This window comes from Oxyura jamaicensis, chromosome 2 (assembly GCF_011077185.1).
Source record: "Oxyura jamaicensis isolate SHBP4307 breed ruddy duck chromosome 2, BPBGC_Ojam_1.0, whole genome shotgun sequence".
In the NCBI taxonomy this organism is placed as follows: Eukaryota; Metazoa; Chordata; class Aves; order Anseriformes; family Anatidae; genus Oxyura; species Oxyura jamaicensis.
Genome location: NC_048894.1, coordinates 57,898,113 through 57,920,009, shown reverse-complemented (window position 1 = coordinate 57,920,009; position 21,897 = coordinate 57,898,113). Strand labels below are relative to the sequence as shown.

At 42.0% G+C, this 21,897-nt stretch overlaps 1 protein-coding gene across 2 annotated transcripts in view; it reads left to right on the top strand.

The window, feature by feature from the left end:
* Positions 1 to 1,461: 1,461 nt before the first annotated feature.
* Positions 1,462 to 21,897, top strand: part of BLVRA (biliverdin reductase A) — a 31,812-nt gene continuing 11,376 nt past the window's right edge. The window contains exons 1-3 of one of the 2 annotated variants that reach the window (XM_035318421.1): positions 1,462 to 1,590; positions 19,923 to 20,050; positions 21,760 to 21,879. In XM_035318421.1, coding sequence (XP_035174312.1) covers positions 1,582 to 1,590; positions 19,923 to 20,050; positions 21,760 to 21,879 — 257 coding nt within the window. In that variant the 5' untranslated portion in view covers positions 1,462 to 1,581. Of the gene's footprint in view, positions 1,591 to 19,685; positions 19,822 to 19,922; positions 20,051 to 21,759; positions 21,880 to 21,897 lie in introns of those variants that run through there. The other variant, XM_035318422.1, reaches the window with a different exon arrangement.

Below are 21,897 nucleotides of genomic sequence, written 5' to 3'. Positions count from 1 at the left end.
TAGTCACACTCTGGAGCTCCTCCTTATTGCAGTTGTCTAATGACTGTAATTAGAGCTGCTGATTACATAGATCCGTGCTTTAGCCTCTGGTACTACAAAGTGTTTGAGAGGGGGAGAAAGGAATTTTGAAACACCATGTGACATTTTTGAAACATCCAGCATAGTGATATCAGTATAAAAACCTGTGTTCAGATTAAGTTATGTTAGACCGTGGAGGTCTTGCCCATGTGATAGCTCTGTAAGCGGCTCAGAAAACATGACTATAGAAAACCAAGTGTGGCTGGCTGTAAGGAGGCTAACTGGTGTCCTGACTATTTGGTGGTAGGGAAGTTACCTGGTCAGAAGAAATGAGTGAAAAAAGATGAAGCAAATGGTGTATGCCATAACCTTACAATCCCATCCTGTGGATTTTTAGAATAAATTACAGGATCTATAGCTGCACTGAATTTTTAAGCCTTATAGGAAAAGACAGGCTGTTTATGCTATTGTTACATATTTTGTGCCCTAAGATTTTCTGGAAACAAGTTGAATAGAACACACTTAGGTGGAAAATATATTGTTACAGATTTCTCTGGAGTTATTTCTACTTTACATATGAAGCAAGTGAGTACACAAGTGGATCCTTTGTACCTGAAGTCTGAATTTTATGTGGTTTCAGGTGCTATCATGCTCTGTGAATGCCCAACATCAGCACGGTATAGCATGAGCTGTGGTATTCACACAGTGTTTCATATTCTGTTTATTGCAGGAACTGCTGGCCTCCAGGAAAACAGCTGCGCCCTCCCAGACTTTTATCTTCCAAGCCCTGAACGAAGCAGCTGAAAGCCCTGTTTCATGTAGATAAGAAACACAAGTTGAGGGGGTAGTAAAGAGGCTGGCAGTAAGAGCTAGGTAAAAAGCATCTCTCCAAGGAAAAGCTGGTGCTAAAGCATGGTGTATCACAGCCCTGGAAGCAATTTCTACAGGAAGCAGGGCAAAGAGTCCTGAGTAAGAGCTTGTGTAATGCCTGGGTTGTCCCAGCAGCTACTTTGTGTGTGCAGCCTGCTTGGGTGAAGCCAGGCACAAGCTGACATGATTGCTTTCCATCAGGGAGGCTTGGCGCTGCCAAGACCCCCATTTCCCTGAGCAAGGACTCAGCCTGCAGCCTAAACCCTGCGGATGCAGCTGGGTGGACAACAGGGCTGATGTACCAGCCTCGGCATGGCTGGGCTCTGGCCGGCGCATGCCTGCGGCGTAACCAGGGTCTTAACCGCGGCCTGGGCTTCTTAACCAGGGTCTTCTCCAGGTCCCCAGGGGGCTGGGATGGCCGCCCCTCGCTAGCCAGGTGCTGCTTTCTTTTTCCGGGTGAGGCTAAAGCTCCCGGGCTGCATGCCTGCCTGCAGCAGCCTTTCTGGTGCCGCAGCTGCTCGTGGCGATATCCCGCCCCCATAGCGCCCTTATTGGGCTCCTGGCCCGGGGGGTGTTGCCGCAGCGATGGCAGGGCGAGCGGGGCATTGATATGCTGCGGCTGCAGGGCGTTGTATAAGAAGGAGCTGCAGGGAGCGGAGGAGAATTAAGCAGGATCACATTTCTCCTCTGTGAATGGAAGAGGTTAGTGACTATTACTTAATCCCTGCTAACAGTAATTAGGGTCTGGAAGCACCGCTGTAGTTTTCTCACCCCCCTTCTGCCCTCCCGAAGATGGCTTGCCACCAGTTTCCCCCTCCTGTTGGGGAGCCCTGCGAGCCTGGGTGCCCCCAGGTGCTGCCCAGATCCCCCATGCAGGGAGGCCAGCACCGGGAGCGGGGGGGGCAGAGAGAGGAGAGGAAAAAAGCCCTTTCTTTGGAAAAACGCCCAAGCTGCGCTGAAGCAGAGAATTAGCTTATAAACGATTTGGAAGTGGCCAAGTAGCGTAGTGGGGTGGCCGGAGCACTGCGTGGTGAGAGAGTGAGAGCCCACTTCAAGCCTCTTCTACAAGGTGTCTGCTGGGCTTGTTCACAGGAGTGCTGAGCTTCCTGCAAACCCTGTTAAAATCCACGGTTACTGCAGGTGTCTGACACCCCCTTTGGAAGCAACAGCCCCACTGCCCTTACTCTACCTTAGTTCACCCGTGTGGATGTGATATTCTCCTGTTCTGAAAGGAACATGATGGGGCCATATTCCAGACCACCTTTGGTGGGAAAATGTTGATTCTCATCTTCTCAGATACATTATAGAATCCACGTGTAAGGTTGGCACTTTATTACTTTATCCTCTAGTCATAGCTGTCACTTACCTTTGTCTTAACAAAAAAGACCAACCAACCAAAAACAACAATCAAGCCACGCATTGTAGCCTGGTCTGCTCACAGAAAGAGAGGCTCAGCCCTTATATAACTTTCCTGGTGTCACGCTGAACTTCTGCGTTGGAGGTTGTTCAAAAAATCAAGCTAGTGTTAATTAGGGCAGCAGTTTATTGAACTGATTTTGTGTGAAATCATTTTTATCAAACTCCTTCCATTGGTTTGCCAAGTTAATTTTCCTGGATTGAAAATAGTCGTTCAGCTGTTAGTTCTCTGACTCCAGTTGCTAACACAGAATGACACCATGACAAAAATCAATAACATAGTTCTTAAGCATCTTCCTGTCATTTGTGTGAATAATGGGCAAATAAAGAAAACTCCAACCTGAAGTTTACTTTTCACAAAATGAAGAGTAATAGTTAAATGTTTAAAACTATATTCAGGTAACTGAAAGGAGAACAAGTTAGCAAAATATCTTTCACGGATTTTTATGTTAAGAACTAATAATATATTCTAAGCAAATACACAAGTTGGTGAAATAAAACTAACAGTGCCCTATATAAATACGTCACTGAACAGGGTATTGTAGTGTTTCAGTTGGAAACTGACAGCTTGAAACTTCCTTTAAAATTTAGAAGACTTAAGTTAAAGTTTGTTAACTGAGCAAGTGTTTAGCAAACACTTGTTCACTAAGTTAAAAATGAATAGGAAATATAACAAAGCCTTGGTTAAAGTCCTACTGAAACTATTGTCACGGGCAGTGGATGGATCTTAGACATTCAGTAATTGACGTTTAAAATACTTAAGTATTTAAAATATTAACGGTTAATATTTCTACTGTAGGATCAGGGAGCTTCCCTTATACTCGAGGGGTAATGCATTCTGGACTTGTCCTGCTAAATTCACATGGGCGTTCTAAACAGACTTTCTTCTAATACCACAGTTTCTTTAGCAAGTGAGCTCAGTTACTGTTTAGAAGCAACTGGAGTTTAAGTCAATGCACTATAGTTTGTGTTATCCTTATAGGAAGGGCAATGCATATTTTACATAGCTAAAGAGAAGAATTGATGTAATTTTCAGGGTTTTTATTATCCTTGTTACTTTCCAAATTGTTGTGCTAACCAGACATTTCAAGAATAAACAAAAAACAAAACACCACATTTAGTTTTGGGATACTTGATTTTAAAAATCAAAGAACTGAGCTTTTTTTTTTAATTTTATTTTTCTTTTTTAAATAAAGAATATCTGCAGTATTGACTAACTTCAGAAACTAAGCCCAGCAGATGAGAACTGGATGAAAGAACAGCTTTTTGATCTATGTACCGAAAACTAACTGTTCATGTTGAAACAAGTGAAAATGAACCAATAAATGAACTGATCAGTTTTTGAATTAAAACTGGAATCAATTCCTATTTTGTAGTTGAATATCAGAATTTCAGTAAGATGCAAGAATGACAGGCATATTGGCTTCTTTCTTTTTTTTTTTTTTTTTTTTTTAATGGTAAATCTGAAGTCACTTCAAGTTTTCTGTGGCTGGTAGGGAGGATATATTGCATGCGCTTCTGTGCAGATTTGTTGAAAGAAGCATCAGTAAGTGTTTTCCATCATTGCTGATAGGGTCCATTGCAATTTTCTCTGTGCTGCCCTCCTCAGTCAGGTAAGCAGCAGTCAGGCACAGGATGTAAAAATAAACCAAAGCTGGAAAGAAGTGGAGAAACTAAGAGAAAGGGCTTGGGTATGTGTCGGGGTTTGCAATGGGAGAATAACTACCCAGGGGAAGAAGTTCCTTTGTTTGACATACAGTTGCATCAACATACATAGGGCCAGGAATAACTCTTTCAGCTCTAATTTTCAGGCAACACTTTATCCTTCTGAAGCTTGCAGTTAGTGCTCATTGTAGTAAAAGGACGTGCTCAATAAAGTGCAGTATAAACATAATATAAGGCATCAAAATGGTTACTTCATTGAAAGGGGAGGGAATGGGGCTTACAGAAAAGCTGTCTGAAAGCCAAGACACTTAGCAGCTTAATCCCGTGTTAGAAAAACATTCAGTGTATACATGCCCTGTCATAAATTGGTAGAACAAAGGTTGCTGAGAGGCTGTCCCCCTGCTCTGGAGCAAGCCTTGAGTAAAAAGGGTTCTTATGCATTTCGGGCCAATCTATTGGGCTTACACCTGGAAACCTTATAAAATAAGTGCAATTATAATAAAAATACATTTGACCTGTTTCTTCTTAACTAAGCAAAAAAAGCTTTGGCTTTTTTATGTGAACTTAAGCATCCCCTACGCTAACATTTGCAACCCAGACAGAGCTCTACTGTGCTAACTGGAAAGAATTGCAGAAAACACACCTGACTGGGAAAGTTAATGAATGGATTTGCTAATCCTGTTATTCCAGATGAGTGGAATCCACCATGTAAAATAGAACTGAACTTTTTTTTTTTTAACAATACGAGTTCAACAGTATAAAAGAAGTCTCTCTCTTTTTATTTTTTTCCTCCTTAGTATAGCATTATAAGCCAGTTAGAAAGACCCTGGCTTGGGCAACTAGAGTTTCTGTTATAGTAACTATCCTAAATGCCAAATTAAAGGCTGTACTGTGCTTGTTAATAAAGAAAGCCTTTCTAGTAGCTCAAGTCATGTTACCATGTTTATTAGCTTTCCCTCTTAGTGAAATGTGTAGGCAGAAAGGGATCTTTACCAGCTTGCTGCAACCTTTGTTCTGTGAGTGAGAGCAGATGAAAGCTGCCAGAAAGAATATAGAATTATTAAATAATCACATAATTCCTAAATGAGAGAGAGAGAAGTGGTACAGGATGTGAGGGAAAGAGTTGAGACCATAGTCATTCTTCTTGAAATGCCATGGATGTTTTTAGCCATGTGAAGTGCTGTAAAGCCTTGTGAACCTTTCTGTTTCTAAGGAGAGCAGCACTTAGTCACTATTTACTGTCTTTTGCAGGCTCTGACACAGAGCAGCAACAGAAGACTGGTTAGTCTATTATTTGGTGATGAATGTACAGACTGCATTGGCTTGCTTGAGCTTGTCTTTGGAGTAATTAGTTAATTTTTCTCAGGCACTGCATAACCGTGTGCAGCTGGAAGTGGAATCAGCATGTCTGTTTAAATCTCTGTGTTTAGTCTTAGTGACAGATAGAAACATGTAAAGGACTGAGGTTTTGTCCCCATCGAAACAGGTTCATTACATACAGGTGGAGAAGGTAATTCAGCTCCTGGCCTTTGCTGTCTTCTGAAGCTGTGATTCTTTAGTGGCAAAAATCTGTGAGGAACTTGCAGGAAAGGATAAAATTCAGTGACAATTCATTGTTAAGTGATGAGGCTATAATAAACTAGAGTTGGTCCAGTTCTGGCATTGGAAGAGACCGTGGATTTTGTCTGCTTTTGTTCTTGGTATCCAATGTAAGAAAAGTGGACACGTTTTTTCGTAACTGTGGAGTACTTGCATTTGCAGTTTGAATAGTCTGGGATGCAGGGTCTCAAAAACAGGCCTAGGGTGTCTTAGATTCATTGATACTAGTGACTGCTGGAAATGGTTGCTTTGGAAAACACTTTTTTTGGTTGGAATTTGTAACATGGCAACAGCTGAGCAAAACTCTGATTTTGAAATCTATTCTATGCTTACTTTCTTGCATTGCAAAGTAGAACAGCTATCCTTGCATTTAGCCCCATATTTACAAAGATAAGCCATACTGTCTGTTCTTGTATGTCTGGCATTTGTGAAGAGATCTTGAGACCAAAGGCTGTTGAATAAATCTTTTCAAAATAAACAGGCCATTTGCCTGACTCTGATTATTGTTTAAAAATAACAGTATTCTGACAGGTGGTGCCAGCCCAGTCCTTCCTGGGTAGGTCTTGGTGACAACTGGCCTGGTCTAATAATATTTGCAATATTGATGCAATGAAAACACAGCAAAATAATCATAAGAATATACAAGCTGGTCTGTTAAATGGGACTCAGAGTGGCTGGATGGCAGCTGATCCTTTGAGAGAGAATAGGTTCACATCCCTTCTCCTCTTGCCCTCTGAACAGAGAATGTGGCAGCACAATTCTCTGGCTGCTCCAAACCCAGTTTTCCTGGTAGACTCCACCAGAAAGGTTGCTGTTTTCTCAAGAGGGCAGAAATGGGGAATACAGTCTTTATTCCCTGCTGGCTATGAAGGAGGGTCAGTTTTGCACCAGGGAAACATGCTGTACTTTTTTCCCCCTTAAATGCAAGGCCAGCAGTTTTCTTCCTTTCGGGTTCTCAAGTTGAGAGAGCACTTTTCAGAAAAAATGCTGGTTCTCTGCAGCTTACCACCATCCCCATCAGCTGGCTGATACCTTCCCAGGCTCAAATGGCCCATAATATCAGAAACAAACTATTCTTGTTTTTAAAGTATGGGAGCTAAATTCCTCCTATCCTAGGTGCTGCTAAGATACAAGCTCTGAAGGAAGCATGAAGGTGGTGCTGGTAACCTAGGAGAAGTAGCCATTAAGCTTCATTTGGTTAAACAACTACTAAATGAGTCTTGAACTCTTCAGCATTCATCTTTGGGTTCCCATGCTGACAGAGATGCACATTTTCATCATGTGGCTCACCATGACTTGTGAGAACAAAAAGAAGTTCAAAGTACATTCCTTGACAGTGTGCTCATTATTGCATTTAATTTCTAGCCCCTTCATGACCTTATTTTTGCTTATATGTCTGTCTGGAATAAACTTTCCTATTCTAGACCATGGAAACAAAATCGGTATGGTCAGGGGAAAAAACATCCAGCCTGAATGCAAGTTAGTCAAATACCTTGTGAGTCTGGTACACTGTTTGACTGGCATTGACAAGACATTGCTTGGCTGCAATGTTATATGTTTTCCCTGGTTCTATTAGATCCTAACCAAAGCAAGGATCTAAGCGGACTGGGAGGACGTGATGTTGCAGACAGTTATGGGTTACATATTCTGAATTGCTGAGGCTAAATTACCTTCTATTATCTACATGAGTCTGACCGTGGGAGGGAAGAACAGAGGTTTAGTTTCTGATCCCTTATGCAGGAATCTGTAAAACAGTGACAACTTATAAATACCCGAGTGTAGTGGTTGTGTTTATGATGCTAAGGTAGGATACCTGGTATTTTCCTTTTTCTAATGATCAAAAAATGATGTGATTTGTCTGAAATGTGTTTTGTAGAGATGCCACAATCTTGCCTGAAATGCAAATGACTTAAATATTAGAAATTAGTCTTACACAGTGAGTTTCTTAACCAGAACCTCAAAATACTTGTTGAGTTATGGTAGCAGAAGACAATGAGAAAATAAGGCATTTAGACTGAAATTTTAAAAAGCTGCAACGCTGAAGAAAGTAATGAGCAGGATTGCTGCTACATTATAAAATATCATTTATGTTACCATTGGTAGCATAGGGTGGTAGTGGTTCAATACAGCCACTCGCCTTTTCGTAGAACTCAGTGACCTCTTCAGCCACTTAAAGGAATGGTGCAGTTAAGGAAATGAACTTTTGAAAGAGAATAGAGCTCTTTTCTTAGAAAAGTAACTGTTAAATCTTTTCACCAAAATACTGAAATATACCCACTTCATTTTCCTGCAATAAAATCTGGGTGAGAGAAAAGTGTATTTATGTGTTAGAAGGAACTATTCACTTTGGAAATATCATGCTTCCATGATCCAGTTCTATCTCTCTTACAAGGTATATTGCCTCTTACAGTGACCTGAATATTGTTGGCTCCTGAACATCTGTGGTAGTTGCTTCAGTTGTTGCAAAGCCAGAGAGTTGTGCCTATCCTGCCTTCTACAGGATATTATCCAGTTATTCAGCCACAGTTGTTATAATAAAATACTGACACACATTTAGTAAACTTATTTGGCAGAGGAAATGGAGGGTGAGTTCTTTTGTTCTGATTACATGACCATGCTGGTCATGTAACCTGCCTAGAGGAATTAATATATTCCTCTAGGCAGGTCATCAGCTTCATTAAAACTGTTCAGCTCCACATCCTTGAAGGTGGATTGTGAGGTGTAGTTTTTTTTTTTTTTTTTTTTTAAGCTATTCTGTAATTCACTAATTATAGATATTTGTACAGAGATTTTGGAGGGAGTCATGAGTTTTGTAGGTGCTGCCAGCAGCTTCACTGATCCCAAGTCAGTGAGATTTAACACGGTATCTAGAACCTACTATGCTCTATTGTATATAATGTCAGTACACTGGCACAATCCATCCTTTATCCTCCAGATAACGTTATTGTGTGGACCCAACCATCCAGTCAGGTTATCATTTATATTAAGTTTTGTATTCATGACACATGGCCATGCACAAGACAGGGATATCTGATCTGTGAGTTGCAATAGACATGCATTTCTCTTTAGCTGTGTTTTGAGTATTAGTATTTGTTGGAGAGGGGCAAACCTAGGAGGATCTTCTCTTTTGCTTGTGGTTAGACTCAACTTGATGGCTGTTTTTAAGTCCCTTTGAAGACTTTCTCTAGCATGAATCTAGTGATGCTGGGTCTGTGAAGAGGCAGTTGTAAATTGGAACCATTTTGTAGGTCACTCTTTTACTTGTTTTCTGTAATAGTTCAAATCTCTGGGTTAGCACACTTGAAGGTTCAGGTCTCCGCATGCTCAGAGCTGCCTGACTGTACAGGCAACCCCAAACTTCTGGGTAATTCAGCTATCTGCTTGGCATATAAATGCCTCTCTGCTAGTAGAAATCTCAGAGTTTGATGGGGGGTAGACATAGGAATTGGGAGATGCAGAGTTTGCTTTTGAAATGTCTCCGGTTATGCACAAAGCACTCACTGTTCTTCATAACATTTTTTCATGAGACTTAATGTGAAGTTCAAGTACTGTGGGAAATATACTTTTATAGAATCCCTGTAATCTTTGTATAAAACTTTAAAATTATTATTATTATTTTTTAATCTGTGTGATATAAGTGGGATACCAAACACTCCCTCTAGTGGCTGATATGTCTGTAGATGTTTTATTTCAGTTTCTTGGGCTAGTTTTAACAAAAGAGTAGCATGTCAGGACTGCTTGACTGCTAAGTCACATTCAATTGCGGACTAGCTATTCATGAGAGAAGGCGCTAATGGCTGGCTTGTACACTTCTTGAGCACTATGATGGTCAATAACATGAAAAATACTGGGCTGTAAAGTTGAGAGGGATTTGAGTTACCTCAGTTATTGCTGTTAATTCAAGAGCTTTTTTTTTTTTTTATTTTTTTTTTTCCCCACAGTCAAGCAGGTGCTGCCATTGGTACATTTTCAAATTTTAATGGAAATTGAGAGCTTCAATTTCAGGTCCTACCTAGGAGTGGTAGATTGATAAAGTGGCAGAGGTACTAGCCATTGCACGAATCATATTTAAGATTACAATGTTATGCAAAGCATTATCTAATTTTGAAGTCATCTTAATCTAGTTATAAAACAAACTATCAGTCACTACCAGTTTATTTTGGAAGAGTGAAAACGCTTTTCTAGGGTAGGGGAAGAGAAAGTCAGCCAAAAAATACACTTGCCTGGCCAGCTGCAGTTATCTGACCAGTTTCAGACAATGTGTATGTTGTTTGCTCTAAAGAGAGTATAAGGCAGGCCGCTGGTGTTACGAGTTGAAATGCTGATGATGGACACAGGGTTTCATCAACCATGGTAAGCAATATCTTTATGGTGACTGCAGCTTGTAGCAGGAGTGCTGGCTTTTTGCTTTGAGAATTCTCAAAATAGGTCAGCTTGTCACAGAGCTGGGATGCAGTGACCTTTGGTGGACCGGAAGATAGCTATCATCTATTGGGTTTAGTCTGTGAAGATATTAAAAGAACATGCTGGTGGCTGAGTATGTGTTTTGTTCTTGTGCCTGCTAATATTACAGTTAGCAGCAAAAGCTCTTATTTCTTAATGTACTTGTATGAGTATTCTCATTTATCAATGGGATTACTCATGATTAAAACTAAGCATGCATGTAATTCCTTGTAGGGCTAGGATTTCAGATTAATTTGACAGCAAGACAAAGGAAATAGGAGATATTTTCATGTTGTACTTTATGTTGTATTGTTTTAAATAGGTATTTGAATACAAAATGTGGTTATAACCACCATTCTAGATGTCTGATCTGTGTGGGATTTCCTGCAGCAAACAAGAAGAACAGAAGCTGTAATAATACCAACTTCTTACATTGCATTTGTCATTAGTAGGTCTGAGGGTGCTTTGTGGAAGAGATTCCCCTTCTGTGGAATTGGGAGGACTGACAGGGAAGGGGATGCAATTTGCTTGCTTTAGATCAACCAGCAGAATTTTGGGAGTAACTAAGAATACAGCCTGGAAATACAGCTTTCCTGCATCTCCCCAGCCCAGTTCTGCATTTGTTATGCCCTCTGAAGAAGAGTGCTTATAGGAAGAACAATGGTAACTGAGGAGTAGATGCAGTACTTGAAAATATATTTCAGAACATTGTTTTTCTGCTGTTGTTTATCATCATTCAGTTGTTTTGCAAGGCTTGAAAGCCACTCCTGGTGTTGAAGTTAACCTGCAAAGCACTCCTGTATCTATCAAATGAGGTGGAGGCTGTGCCTCACAAAGCCTCTTACCTTGGTAGGTGAGACAGTGAAAACAAAACAAACAGCACAGAAAGGGAATGGAGTGCACTGAGGTTACTTGGCATTTCCCATGTCACTGCCCTGTCAGCTACACCTCTTGTGATTAGCTGTGAATAAAGCTTCCCTGCAAAATGCAGGTGTGGATGAATTGTCGTCCATTTTTTTTTTTTTTATTTTTAGTCAAACATGAAAAGCTCTCAGTTTTTGGAAGTGTAAGAGTCAGCACAGAACAGTCTTTGTAAGAAAGAGGTATTTAAGCAGAGTCTCAGCAGTTAGCGTTCAGCTGCTTAGCTGTGTGAAGACTTTGGCTTTATTGTTGTTCACGGAAGCCGGGGACACAGATGGATTTAATGGCTACATGGGTGTTAAGCAGACACTTGTTGGAAGATGCATTTTGGGGGAAGGGTGAGCAGTCACTGGTGTTTCATGTCATTTTTTTCCCTTTGAGTTAGGATTAACTCAGGGCTATTTTCTCCAGCCTGTGTTCTGGCACAAATGAGAATTTTAGCAATAATATTGTTTGATCCAATGGAAAAACAGGATCTGTCAACTGCTGATAGCTCCATACCACAGCTCATTCTCCTGAATGTTAATCTAAAAATGGACTTCACTCCAAATAAATTGACAGTTATCTCTGAAAATATTCTTCTCCTCTTATTCTACCACCATGCACAAATTCACTTTCAAAAATTGTTATAGCACATTAAAGCCCCCAAAATACTTTTGGGACTGTTTGTGGCTCTCTTTTCGTTAGTCAGCTACTAATCAGCCACAGCTCTTTGGTTAAGGAATAGCTGTGATGAGGCTGCAGTTATGTGGAATTGTTTATTTATCCACCAGAAGTTTCACAAGACTCTAATTCGCTCCAGAGTATTTCCTGGAAACTCAGCATTGTAAAGTGGTGGTGTTTTTTTATGGCTTATTTTTATAAAATAAAATCTGGAGCCCTTCATGTCTTCCTCTTAATTTTTTTTTTGGGTGCCCAAAGGGGCAAGCTCACTTCTTTCCTGTTTAGCTTCAGCATTGGCAGTGTAGGTATTTCCAAATGGAGTTTGTTACCGGTAGAAATGAGTTGCATCATGCAAAGCACTTACCCATGGCCCACCATTGAAACTGGCCACATACAGCACCACTCTGACCATCCTCTGATTTGAAATAATATCATTTGTCCCGTGGCAGGGTTACAAACAAAATGAACCTGATCAAGAACGACTCTAGTTTCTCTGTGTATCTCTGTCTCTGGGACTCCATCTCAGAAGTGTTATTTGTCTAGTCTTTTCTCTTCTGACTAGTGACCAAATCTGAACCATAAAGGGTGACTACAGATGGAAGAAGGGCAACTGGACGAAATGATTATTCATGCTCACACATGCACGTCACAGCACTTCTGATTCAGTCCTTCTCTGGGTGGAATATGAAATGTGTTAGATACAGCTTCTTCCAATATGTTGCACAGTCTTAGGAGTTTTGTGAAATGGTTTTGCTGCCAGTATGGAGTTGCAGGATGTGGAGAACAGCCTCACCATGACGTGAGTCAGGACAGCTGTGGACTCAGGAGTTGGCAGAGTAAGCTTACAGAAGTATGTTTTAATAAAATTTTCCTTTCTACTCAGGTATTAATTCTGGAGACAGTATATCAGTTGCAAGTGCAGTCATTTATTATTAACCATCACTGCATTTAGTAAAGGTGTTTGGCACCTGTAACACAATGCCTGGCCAGATCTCATTAGGAATAAATACATCAACTTCAACCTTGGCACCTAGCTGTAAAACCAGATTTTAATCAGAAAGCCTGGGCAAATAAGCCGACATAAATGTAAAATGATACGCGTGTGTTATTCAAATGGCATTTAAAAGCCAGGAAGGAAAGCCTGCCTTGGCTGTTTCCAGGGTACAGTGGTGCCAGTCAGGATGAAGGACTGTCTTCTGATGGCAGGCCGCTGTGCGAGTTGGTGTCCCAAAGCTGTAACTCTCCTACCAGACCCTGCGTGCCTGCCAGGAAACTGCGGCCTAGGCTGCGATAGCCATAGAGAGGGATGTTAGAGATGGAGATGGAAGCAACTGGGGAGGGAGGGTTGGCTGTTACCAGCAGCTCAAGGACAATGTAGGCGGTTGGTCTAAGACTGTTATGTCTAAAATTTTTCCTCTGAAACATGTGGACTGTATATGGACTTGGCAGGTTTTAGAGATAATTTCTCCATGGCTCTAATTTTACATTCATTTCATTCTAGAGGGAAGTAACGAAGTGGCGGTGTTGGGTGTTGCCTTTTTGTCAGTCTCTTTCTTCCAGCAGGACTTTAGGTTAAAGCTGAGGCAGAGCAAAACCACAAACTTCCATTCTAGCACGTCAGTATTCAAACAACTGTTTTCTTCATCTCCATTCTGCTTTTTCTTCAAGTTATGCCTTTAGTTAGGATTGATGAGGCCAGTGTTGGGACTACTTCAGGTCTATTTCTAACTTCTAAATACTCTGTATGTGCTGGAGTATTCCTTAAGCATGTGCAAAAGTTAAAGTGTGTAAGTAGTTCCCTCTGGAACACTGTGCATTTATGCCTTTGAATAATCTGCTAGATTGGAGTATTTGTGCAGCTCTTTGCTTTTCTAAAGAACACAAAAGCCACACTGTTCAGCTTCTGCTTTCTCTGCTCCAGGCAGAGGCGTCTTGCTGTGAGCAGACAATACGAGAGTAAGACATGGTGGTACAGGCAGTAACATGTACCAACATCCCAAGTACAGCATCTGCCTGGGCTGGCAGATACCATCTGGGTATTTGAAATAAGAGATGTAGGGCTGGAAATGTCCTTAGTGCTTCAACTTGCCCATTTTACAGTGACTGCTGTTGTCTGTTGAGTGTTCCCTTATAAACCTCTGAGGAAAGTACCACAACCCTTGTCTCAAGGCTCTGCTGCTGTAACAGCAAAAACATGTGCTGTGATGTCTAATCACAAGTCTGGTGCAAAGGAAGCTCTGGAGAACTTCCTCAGTCCAGCCTGGGTTGTTAGGAGAAAATTCTGGGCTAGATCTGAAAGTCTGGGAGGGACGGACCTGGTGTAGCTTCATAACATCAGGTCCAACCAGTAGTGGGGCTAAAAATGTATTCCCAGTCAGCACACATAGAGCACGCATATATACCACATATACACGTGTACGTGGCTGGCCACACAGATCACAATCAGGCATGTGAAGCACTTGTAAAAACACAGCACCAGTGGCCTCATCCTGCTCCTCTCTCTGGCTGAGCAGGATGGAGGTCTGCTAGAGATATATATATACATTTGCATACATCCACCTTGTACAAGGTGGATCCCTTCAGCAGCTGGGATCTGATGCTCAGCCTGCCCAGTAGCTGTCGCTGTATCCCAGTCTTCCCAGTTGCTGGCATCTGTGCGTATGAATTCTCCCTTTCCCCTTTACTCTTAGCAGTAGGGGGAACAGACTACAGGTAACTGGTGATTGTATTCTGTGTTTGTAATTGGTTGAAGGGACGTGACAACTTGTCAATGCTCTGGCTCTAGAGAGTTAAAGATTTAATGGAAGCAAAGATATGATCCCCTATAGAAGAGAGTGGGGAGAGTGAAAATTCCAAAAGAATAACTGTGGAAATCAAATGGTTCAGCTGTTGAATATGCAAAATTGAATTAACCTTGACAGTAGTATGTTCAGATTAAGTAGTTGTATGCGAGGTTTCTGCTTCTCTTAAGATATGGGTGGCAGTAGTGTGGTAGGCATTTCAAATGGCACACTTAAAAAGATCAGACTGGAATTGTTCCAGGAAAGCCTCCCCCATCAATATTAAGGTGATACTAGTACTGCAGGTGACACTGAAGGCAAAATGTTTTGATTTCTGATGTGATTCACTCATTCATACCTTTTGGAAAACTGCTGGAAGAATGTGTGAAGCTGTACTGAAATACTCGGTATGTCATGGTACCTGTCCCCATCCTGTAATGTCTAGACATGGCATGAAAAATATTTCATAAATATGGAGATAATTCTTAAGTTCTGGCTGTTATCTTGCCTCTGCACTGGCTTTGCATAGCCTTAGTGATGTTGCACAACATGGAGGTAAGGTCTCACTCCCCTAAAGCTTGCTTCTTAGTGAGTGTTAGCAAGTTTTTTGAGATGTAAGGGCTGAAGTCCTGCTGGGATTGCCCAAGGGGGGAATTTGCTCTGTGACTGATCCCTTTGGGCAAACTCCATTTCCTGTTTTGCTGCTGAATATTCCTGTGTTACTGATTAATTTTCCAAGAATACTTAGGTATAGGGCACATTTTGCTACAGAGATGTCTAGATCTATCCAACGGAGGAAACAAGCAGTGCAAGCACATAAAGCTCCACAGAGAGCAGGGTGGTGATGGGCTGATGATTTATGTGTGGCATAAATGAGCCTCTTCAGCTAGATGCTTTTCTTGGCTCAACTTCTGTGTCATGCAGGGCTCCTGGACCAGTCTGTAGCTGCCGTGACCCCAGTTCAGAGAGGACCTTTTGTGGGGGCTGGCAGGGCAGCCTGCAACCAGGCCAAGGTGGCTGCCGCTGGATGGTGAGGGGCACTCTTCAATCACAAGCAGTGAGCACGAAGAACATCCCTTCCTAATCTTCTCACCAGCCCCTTTGCTTTCATACAGACTGTAAGGAGGGGCAAGGGTAGAGAAAAATGCTTTTGGATGCTGACTGATACACTGTTATATCACTTTCTGGATATTTTTCCTGAGCCTACAGGAGCCAAGGTTCAGCAGCCTTGAAATCTTTTTGTCAGAGCTTTAACTGAGGTCACGGGTTTTAAGAAGGTGTGGAAGGCAGGCACAGCAGTTTGTGGTTTGGGTTTCCCCTTTCATCATTTTTGTAATTGAAAGATAACTGTAGCTGTTATCGTAGGGTAAATGTTTGAAATAAGGAGTAAATTTTCATTTATTCACCTGGACTCTTGGATGAATATTCTTTATTCTCTCTTCTGGTTCCTGACAGTTCCCCAAAACATCTAATTTACCTTCCTCACTGACAAGTTCACCATTTGTTGTGCGAGCAAACGGAGGGTAATAAAAAGCAGCAGCAGGGATGCAGACATGGTGATTTTTTCTCAGCTGCATACATAAGCAAAGCTCTGCAATGCACATTTAGTCACTGTCTCTTTCCGTGTGAATGCTGTATTAACCTGCAAAACCTTGATGAGTCCGTGACCTGGGCCGAGTGGCTGGTTGCTGTGGCAACAGGTTGCGTAGTAACAGTTTTTTGTTCCTGGGTTGAAATCATTTTCTCTTAAATTTGACTTTTTGGGAGGTCAGAAGTTAGGCATTGGGTGAAAGTAGAAAACCTTTTCAAAGGAGAAGCAAAAAACGTTGATGGTCTGCAAAGCGTTCTTTGTTCGTGGCAGCGGCAGAAAATAGTCAGCCTCCCGACGTGCTGCACTTGGGTGAAGCAGCTCAACAGGAAAAAACAGCAATTCTTGGTATCAAGATGGCTGTAGGAGCTTCAGGGGGATCCATCTGCCGTGCGATTCCCACCCCCAGTCCTGCTCAGGGCAGTAGGCAAATATTAACAGCTTAAGGCTCCAGTAACCTTGAAATTTGTGAACTTAAAATAAGTCCCTGATACGCTGTTCTCCAGCTGGACTGCTTCTAAGCCTCTGTTGACTGGGTCCTGACCTACATTGGAGCCCTTTATGAATCAAAATGGTAAAGAATTACAACCACATGCTTCAGAAGAGCAGATTTTGTCCTTTTGGTGGATCTGCTTGATGAGATCCTGTGGGAGACTGCCCTGGAGGGCTGCGAGGCCCAGTGTGCTGAGAGCAAAGCCACGTGTGGCACAGCACTGGCGTGGATCAGCTCCTGACTGACCTCGGACACAAAACCAAAGTGCATGGAGGCAGAAGCCAGGAAGGAGTACCTAGGGGGGACACTGAGACAGTGCCTAAGCTTGCAGAGACAAAGCTGGGAAAGGCCAAGCTCAGCTGGAGCTGAAACTAGCAACAGGAAGGGCTTCTGTGGGTACATTGGCAACCAAAACAAATGAGGGTCTGCTGCTCCACTGGACCAGGGGCAAAGGAAAATTAAAGGTGCTCAGTGCCTTTTTTGCTTTGGCTTTCACTAGTAAAGCCTGTCCTCAGTCCTCTCAGGTTTCTGAGTCTACTGACAGTCGATTTTTTGATGGGATCGAATTTTGATGGGATATGGGTGAGCCTGTGGAAATGTAGCATTGCCCACAGCAGAGACAAACAGGGATGTGGCTCTTCAGGTGCTTGGTGTGCCTATCCTAAGTACCAGATGTCACTGCAAGGCCAATTGGCGATCAGGGGAGGTTCCTGGTGGCTGGAAAAGGGCAAGTATTGCCCTCATCTTCAAGGAGGGAAAGTGAGTGTCTTGGGAACTGCAGGCTGGGAAAGCAATGCAGCAAACCCACCTGGATTTGCAGAAGCCAAATTGTGCCTAATCAATCCAGTTGCCTCCCATGATGAGAAAGACTGGTGCTGTCGACAAGAATAAAATAGTGAATGGTTTTAGGCTTGATTAGTGAGGCCTTTGGTGTGTGGTCTCCTGTAGTAGTAGCCTTATCACCCATTTGGTGATACGTGAACTAAGTGAGGTATAAGATGGCTGGAAAACTGGCTTAAAGATTTATGAGCTCTGACACAAGGTTCAAGCAACAGCCATCGAATTTGCACAGTCACTTGGTGGCATCCCACAAGGATTGATATAACAGCCAAAATTGTTAAATGCTGTTACTAACCAGCTGGATGATGGGATGCAGTTCAGCTTCAGCAAATCTATGGAAAAAAATAAAAATTAAAATTAAAAAAATGAGGGGAGTGGTCAAAATACCAGAGGGCAGAGCTGCTAGTTAGAGGGGCATAGGCATGCTGGAGAAATGGCAGACAGAAACATCATGAAGTTGAGTAAAAGCAAATGCAGAGGTTCTCCGTGTTTGGGATAGAATAACCCCGTGCACCATTCCAGGCTGAGGACTGCCTGGCTGGAATGCCAGAAAGTGCCTTGCAGATGATGGTGGGCAAGCTGAATCTGTCTGTAGTGCACTGTAGAGGAGCCAGAGCCACATGTTTCTAGGAGATGAGCAGTAAAATGGCAAAAGGCAACACAGGAAACTCTTGAGTAGATATTAGGAAGTTTTTGCTGTGGGGGTTGTCAAACACTGCAGGAAGGGCCCCGGGAAGCTGCTGGATTTCAGTCCCTGGGTTCGATCAGAACTCAGCATGGCCCAGGTGCAGCTGGAGAGGTTTGAGTCAGGTGACCTCCAGGGGCTCTTCCTAGCTGAGATCATCCTGCAAGTCGGAGCTGAATGGGTTGAAGAGAAAAGTGGATGTAGCTGAGAAGCCAGCCCAGAGTTCTGCGTGTGTGTGTAACTGAAAATGGGTTATGGGGTTAAGCTATCCTGCTGCCCTCCATTTCTCTTTCTCTCTCTCTGAACCCTGTACATCTCTCTTTCCTCTTTCATTTTATAAATGCTTTAATTTTATAAATGCAGTCGTTTTATATGTCAAATATTTGGTAAAAACATGCCACTCTAATCCTCCTGGAGAGCTCTTCTTTATATTAAACATGTCACTTCTACACTTCTGGCACGTATAAAGAAAGGAGAGTTCAGCAGTGACAGGAATATATATATATGGAGGCAGAAGCTTAAAGAAAACCGAAATCCAGACATGATGTGGTTGGATAGGGGTTTTCTTTGATTTATTTATTTTCTTTGTGCCAGTTGATGTAGTTTCTTAGCAGCTGTGAACTTGTAGCACTGTCAGAACAGTTATTCAGGGCTGTGCTGCTGCACTGTGACCCAGCAGACAAAGAGTACAGGGAGGAGTGGAATTGTCCATTTAAGTCTCAAAAGGGTTTGAGCTGTGAGACAGCAGAAGGTAACACAGGAAACTGATGAGTAGATATTAGGAAGAGGTTTTTGCTGTGAGGGAAAGAACTTTGTGCTGGGACTGTGACATATTAGCTGTTAAATATGAGTCTCAAGACGAGCTTTATGACATGCTGAACCATTAGGCCAAATTTTGATGGGACATGGGTGAACTCAGTAGCCTATTCATCACAGGTAGTGGAAGTGATTGAAAGTGAAGGGATTGGCAGCAGCAGAAAGAACACCGAAAGAGAAGAAACAGAGTATGAAAGGAAGCTGCAGTAGGATGGAGCTAACAAAAATGCAGAGAAGCTGACTTGGCTTGGTTTTAGGCTGTTCTCCTGTAAATCTTAAAATTACTTTACAAAGCATTGCTGGTCCTTGGGGTGAGGGAACAGCGCTTATTTGAGGTTTGAAAGATTACACCGGTTGCCTACTGCTTCAACATATCAATGCAAATCAGAAAACAGACAGGAGAGTTTATTACCAGTGGCCTGGCCATGAATGTGCTGCCTGGCTCATCCTCCCTATGATGCAACTGCAGCAGGGTTGTGCATTTGGGAGAGGTAAATCTTTAGGACATGCCTGCTTGTCATTAAAGAGATCATAGAGCTTTCTTCGTGCATGGAAATAAATGTCAAGCAAGCATCTTGACCAAATTATCAGATGGTTGGTTCCATCTTGACACCGTATGGCATGCCAGAGGTTACATAGGGGGGAAAATGATGTTACTTGCTTCCTGTCTTAAAGTATTTTGGCTGCACTGCTGTACACTGTTATGGCCCTATGGCAGCCCAGAGCAGGCTGTGTTGCAGACGCTCAGGAAGTCATCAGGCTTTATATAAAACTCTGCTGGGTTTGCAGAACCTTTTGGCTTCTTTCCAGCATGGAAGCTATGTTATAAATAGAAAAATGTTTTGAAGTCTGCCTTCCATCCACGGAAAGGAAGGACTTTGTGATACACTAGCTGTTAAATACAAGTCTCAAGACCAGTCTTACAACATGCTGAACCACTTCACCACATTTCAATGGGATTTGAGTGAGCTTGGTAACCTATAGCATCACATCTCTTTTAGCTACTTGCTGACATCTGAATAAGGTTTGGCTGTATGAAAGCGGAGTTAAAGAATAATCCATCCTCCCCTCCCAGCTGCTCCTCTCCCTGGTAAAATACTTTTTTTTTTTTTTTTTTTTTGTCAGATTAAAAAAATGTTTGGAACTGTGGTGGTTGGAGTTGGAATTGCTGGCTTAGCACGGATCCGAGACTTGATGAATCCGATGCCTTCCAGCCCTTCTGAGCATCTGAAACTCCTTGGATTTGTATCCAGGTTAGAAATTTCTTCTTAGAATGTGTAATATGTATATTGTAATGTTTCTTTCTTCTGGTGTGTGTGCCTTTCCATATGGAGGACTAATTTGATGGAGGCAGGGAATGAATAGTGGAAGTTTTCTATTTCTCTTACAGTGAGGGCTGTCTGCAAAGGGAAAGTTTATGCAAATATGTCTGTCATTCTGAGTGGCAGCTAGGAAATGAGTACAGAAAGCTTTGCAAGAGAGAACAAATAGGCTACCTTAGAGAGATACCTTGCAAAAACGACTCTAAAATAAAAACTGAGACCTTGCTTCAGGATCTATGTGATAAAAAGAAGTGCAGTTCTGTCTGGCTGAAATTTTCTGTAGGTTCAGGATGTACAGACTTAAAATATTCAAACTAGTGAGCTGATGTCTGTATACATCTATAGAAATGTTTAAAAAACATAACGTTTACAAAGTTTTAAAATGTTTTAAAAATAAAAAGTTTCATAAAAATATTTATTGCAAAGCTCCTCACACTGCAACTTCATAAAATTCTACTTTTTTTTTAAACCAGATACTGAAACTGCAGAAGTCTTTAAAGAAAATGCTATAATTTAGTATTCACAGTAATTTTGCCTCTCAGAGAGACATTTTTTTTTTTTTTTTGATTGCTTGGAGCAATAGAAATTTAATGGGACTGTTACGCATGTATCACCCTCTGAGGTATTTCTGCCAGACCATCTGCCCCGTAACACCAAAGCATAAAGGTTTTAAATAGTTAAGTGGTACATGTATAGATCTCAGACCGTGTATGTATTTTTTCCAGCTATATTTAAATCATGCAGTCAGACTTGTTTGAGACTGAAAGAACCCATTAGGTCATCCAATTTATCTCCCTGCCAGATACTCTCTTGGTTCCCTGATGCCTTTGCTAGTGCTACAGCTAGCCTTGAACAACATTAAAGATAGGGTTTCCATTACTTCTGTTGAGAAACAGTGTTGTCAAAATACACAGTTCACAGGCAGCTTGCTTGGATATACTGCCTTGCTCTTTGCATTCCAATCAAATGCAAACATTTGCTGTCTTTCTTCTCAAGTCCTGCTCGTGGCATGCCCTTATCCCCTCTGTCATAACACTATCAAGCTATCTACTCCAGTCTTTGTTAATGCAACGGGCAGGTGTGTGTTTCATTTTCAGGTGGAGATGCGCCCAGGGTGTTGGCCAAGAGAACCTTCCCTTTAGCACTGACACGACATGTGTGTTGCAGATCATGAGCCATCATAGCCAAGCATCTGCTTTGTCACTCTGCTGCTTCTCCGTGCTGGTTGTCATTGCATGTGGCACTGCCAACTCAGGTGCTTTTGTCCATGTTGTACAACTCACCGGGGAGAAGTTTTCTTACAGGTGCACTGTCCTCTTTCAAGTTATTGTTTTAAAAACTGCTCTTTTATTACAATGCTTTTTTAAAAAAAAAACACTTTGCTCTTCAACAACTGGATGGTTTCTCTTCTGATGCTACCACCTACACCCTGACCCATGTGTTTGTTCTTTTGTGTACTCCACTTCTGACTGTAAGTGCTTTGCTCTTTCTGGATCACAAGCTTCCTTTGTTCTGCTTTGGTTTAGCTCAGTAGGACAGAGGTCCGTGGCAACAATTTCTAAGTGCTGCTTCACAACATGCAGTTGGGAAGAATGGACTGAAATAGTTATACTCTGGTTTTATTTCTGCTAAATACACAGGAGAAGTTTTGGCAGTATTAATGAAGCCAAGCAGATTAGCCTGGAAGATGCTCTGAGAAGCAGGGAGATCCATGCAGCCTTCATCAGTACAGAGAACAGAAGCCACGAAGAAACCATCAGGTATTTTGAGTTGCTTTT